Source organism: Colobus angolensis, unplaced genomic scaffold (assembly GCF_000951035.1).
Source record: "Colobus angolensis palliatus isolate OR3802 unplaced genomic scaffold, Cang.pa_1.0 Scaffold12, whole genome shotgun sequence".
In the NCBI taxonomy this organism is placed as follows: Eukaryota; Metazoa; Chordata; class Mammalia; order Primates; family Cercopithecidae; genus Colobus; species Colobus angolensis.
The window spans coordinates 2,600,192-2,604,435 of NW_012113141.1; the positions used below are offsets into that span (position 1 = coordinate 2,600,192).

At 54.7% G+C, this 4,244-nt stretch overlaps 1 protein-coding gene across 1 annotated transcript in view; it reads right to left on the bottom strand.

The window, feature by feature from the left end:
* Positions 1–283: 283 nt before the first annotated feature.
* Positions 284–4,244, bottom strand: part of TACR2 (tachykinin receptor 2) — an 11,974-nt gene continuing 8,013 nt past the window's right edge. Inside the window, exons 3-4 of the mRNA XM_011929498.1 lie at positions 2,696–2,892; positions 284–697 (exon numbers count right to left, since the gene is read on the bottom strand). Of these exons, the coding sequence (XP_011784888.1) occupies positions 439–697; positions 2,696–2,892 (456 nt within the window). The 3' untranslated portion in view covers positions 284–438. The remainder of the gene's footprint in view (positions 698–2,695; positions 2,893–4,244) is intronic.

A 4,244-nucleotide genomic window follows, 5' to 3' on the forward strand; every position in this document is an offset into this window, starting at 1 on the left:
TCTTGTTCCGCAGCCAGGCACAAGGCTTCAGGGTTCAGCAGGCACCTGTCTTAGTCCATTTGTGTTGCTTTCATGGAATACCCGAGACTAGGTAATTTATAAAGAAAAGAGGTTTATTTGGCTCATGATTCTGGTGGCTGGAATATCCAAGATTGGGCAGCTGCATCTGGTGAAGGCCTGAGGCTGCTTCTAGTCATGGTGGAAAGTAGAAGGGAATTGGTTTTGTGCAAAGAGATCACATGGTGAGAAAGGAAGCAAGACAGGGAAACTGAGGACACCAGACTCTTTCTAACAACTTGTTATCTTGGGAACTAGTCCATTCCCACGAGAGTGAGGATTCACTCCAGCTGGAGGGCATTAATCTATTCATAAGAGATCTATCCCCAAGACCCAAACACCTCCCACTAGCCCCTACCTCCCAACACTGCCACATTGGGATCAAATTTCAACATAAGTTTTGGTGGGGACAAGCAAACCATACCCAAACCATAGCCCTGATCCATCCTGGGGACGCCCCGCCTCCCCACAGGTAGCCTCTACGGGGGCTGCATCCCCAGCCATGAACAAAGTCTCCTTAGTGTGACACCTGTTGACTCTCGTGGAGAGGGAGGGCGTGGGAGTCAGCTCGAGCTTATCTTCCTTGGTGGGTGTGAGCCACGGGCAGCAGCGGAAGGCAAGCCGGAATCCAGAGCGAAACCTGGGGGAGCGAGGGGCACCTTGAGCCAGGGAGTTAGGGGCACAGGAGCTGTGATGTGACTGCCCCACCCCTAGGAAACTGAGTTCCTTCCAGGGGAAAGTCACTGTCTCTCTCCAAGAGCCTCCCATGGCTCAGGGGCTCTTGAGAGATGCCTTCGTGGGTGAGTTTGATTTTTGGAAACTGCCAGAGTGTTCTGGAGCGGGGTCTAGTGAATGAAGTGGGTGACTAAGCTGATTTAGGTCATCTGTTATTGCAAACAAAAAAAAACCCCAGCATAATTACTAAAAAAAAAAACCAAAAAAACAGCCCACACAAAACCAGCAGATACTCTTGTTTGACTTGTTAACTGGCTTCTAAGGGAGGAGTCAAAGAAGAACCTGCTAAAACACAATGGAAGCTTTGGCAACTTGGGAGAACAAGGATGCTTTTCCCAAGAGAACTGCATTGAAAAACCAACACTTGGAGCCACCAAGTTCTGGTGCATTTGCCTGAAAACGAATAGCTCTCCCCATGGCAGCACTGAATGGGAGTTTAGAGCAAGCACACACAGTGAGTGGAAGAAATCAGACAGCAGAAATGGAACCCCAGCCTCTGAGAGAGGGGAATGATCCAGAAGTGATGTCAGGATCTTGCAGAGCCTGGGGTGTTGTTCAGACTCCCAGGGACTGTATCTCTCTTGGATAGCAGGAGAGTGATGAACCCACAGAGACAGTGGGCTGGTGGCCCCTCCCGGATGTCGAGTCCCTGTCTCCAGGTTTTCAATCCCACAAGTCTTTAAAAGAGAAATGCGTGGTGTGGGGATAAGATGACAGGTCTCGGAGACATATGGAGTCCTGGTTTTACTGTTTGTTGTAAGAGTTTGGGAGCATCTCCCTTTCTGATGCTCATTTCCTCATCTGTAGAGTGGGGATGACACCTGCTTCTCTCCTATTATCTACTTCCCTCTCAGAAGATAGAGGAGAACCCTTCAGTAAGTATGCAAAAAATCATAGCTCCTTACTTCCTTTTGGCCTGCCCCAGGCGGGTGAAATGTCTGAGCAACAAAGATCCCAATGGCATTATGAGTAGCCTGGCTACCTGGCCAGGGAGGTGACAAAAAACACGAACAAAGAGGTCCGAGGCCAACTTCGCCCACATTATCTCACTGAGGTGAGACTGTGTCCACCTCTCACTGCCCCTACTTGCCCCACCTTCAGGGTTTTCTGCAGCTGAAAAGGCCTGCTCTGCAGGACTCCTGGGGCTGAGTTCCTGCCTGGCTCCTCACCCCCGACCTCTCCAGGTGCCCCCGAGCAAGTGCAGGCCCCTCTCTGGGACTCATTTCCTCAGAATCACAAGGGCTAGGGAAACCGGATGATGCCAGGAGAGTGAGATTCTGGCGCTCTCCTTCCTGGCTGTCTCTGCCAAGGTCACTTCTCAGCTGCCCTGAAAGCCCCTGGAGGACAAGGCATGCACTGTGACCTTTCCAGGGAGCAGCGTGCCCCCCTCCCTGTGCTGACCCCAGCCCCCATCCACTGCTTCCACCGCCAGATGGGTGCCGCTCACTAGGCTCCAGGAAAGCCCTCAGTAGGAAGCTCGTGAAAATACTAGAACAGAAGTCAGTCCCTCCCTCCCGCTACTTGGCTCTTCTTTCCGCTGTCTGTCTGTCCCGCCCCCTCTCTCTGACACTCCCCTTCCCTCCATCTCTCTGGTCCTCCCTTCTCTCTCCTCCTTACCCCAGACACAGAACCCAGAAGAGCCAGCAGTAACAGACAGTTAGAGCTACAGCCTGGGAGACAGGGTGAGGCTTTGGGGAGGATGGGGGCTCAAGCTAGGCCCAGGCCAGAGGGAAGATTATGCTGGGGGCTGAGTGTGAGGACGGCTTTCTCGTGTAGGCTGGGGGAACAGGGCCACAGGCCCCAGCAGGAAGGAGGGTGGATGCCTGAGCTGTGCAGGGGAGCCCAGCTGGGGCCGGGCAGTGGAGCTCTGAGGGCAGAGGGTGGGGTTGGATTGGGGGCTCACCTGTGGTTGAGGCAGCAGTAGATGATGGGATTGTACATGGTAGAGCTCATGGCCAACCAGAAGAGTGCCAGGTAGACCTGCTGGATGAACTTGTGGCAGTAGATGTCCTCTTGGAAGCTGCCCAGGATGAAGTAGAGATGGTAGGGCAGCCAGCAGATGGCAAACGTCACCACCACCAGCACCATGGTCTTCACGAACTGGTCCAGGAGAGGCTCAAGTTATTTCTCAGTGCCCAAGTCCCAGCCCCAGCCCTCCAAGAGCAGACGTAGAGCACCCCTTGAGCCTGCCTGGGACTCGCTCCACACTCAGACCCCATTAGCTCTATTACTCAGGCCCCTGAGCATGTGTTGCCCAGACCTTCCTGAGCCCCCAACCTCGGGGAGCTTTGCTCAGGCCGGTCCCTCTGCTCACACTGCTATCCTTCCTTTGAAGTCCTCACTCCTTGAAGCCCAGCTCAATGGCCACTTCCTACAAGAGGTGTCTGGGACCCCTTCATTCGCTGCAGCTCCCCCTCCCTGGTGAGTGGCTGAGCTCTCTCTCCTAACCCCTTCCCTAGGGGAGCCCCCGTGTCAGCTATGTGTTCCCAGGCCGCCCCCTCTCTGGGATCTGCATAGGCACAGCCCTTCTCTCTGTGGGCTGTGAGGTTCCAACTAGGGACCCCTGCCTCTGCCCATGGGTCAGCTCCCGGACCTTCCCCTCCTCAGAGCCTGGCCCCTGCAGGCACACTCCTGCACCGCTCGGCAGCCCGTATGCCAATTACAAAAGGTCTGGGGGTTCCTGGGCACCCTGATCCTCACTTAGGATCTGGGTTGAGACCCTGAGGGTGGAGCAGATGGAGACCAGTGCTCCATGAGGGGCACCAGATGGCGCCCATGTGCAGCTACCTCCCCAAACCACCTGTGAAAGATGCCTACTATTGGGTGAGAAGCCGTGGCTTTGACCTGGCTACATGATGTGGTTAACCCATTACCTCCCCTGTTGCCTGGCAGGAAGGGGGCAAGGACAAGCTTGGACTGGAGGAGGGTGAAGGGAGTCTGGGACACAGAGGGCTACATCAGGACCTTCGGGGGGGCCCTGGATGGCAGAGAGTAGGGGGACACTGGCACTTCCGGAAGAAACTGGAGACAGATTTGATGAAACTGGACAACAATCCGGTCTCCACGACTTCTGAGGTCCGCAGTTCCAGCCTTTGAGGGCTCTCCTGTGACAGTCTAGGCACCTTCTATAGTTCTGTGGGGCTTCTCAAATTCAACATTCTGATTGTTCAAAGTCTAAGATTTTAATATTTTATCATTCTAAGATTCTTGGGAGTATCTGAATTCTACGGGGCTTTAGGAGTCCCTAACTCCCCTCACATTCTGGGAAGTTTCTTTAATTTTGTGTGTGGCCAAAGACCCAAGGGAAATCTGCCCGCCTGGGAGGAAGGCGGTCAGGCTCTGGCCCCAGGCTTCGCGCAAAGGCAGTTTCCGCAAGCTTCTCCCGGGCGCCCTCTTGCGGACCGGCCTTGAGACCGCAAGAGCGGCTCCCCAGGGCGGGGCCAGGACCAGCC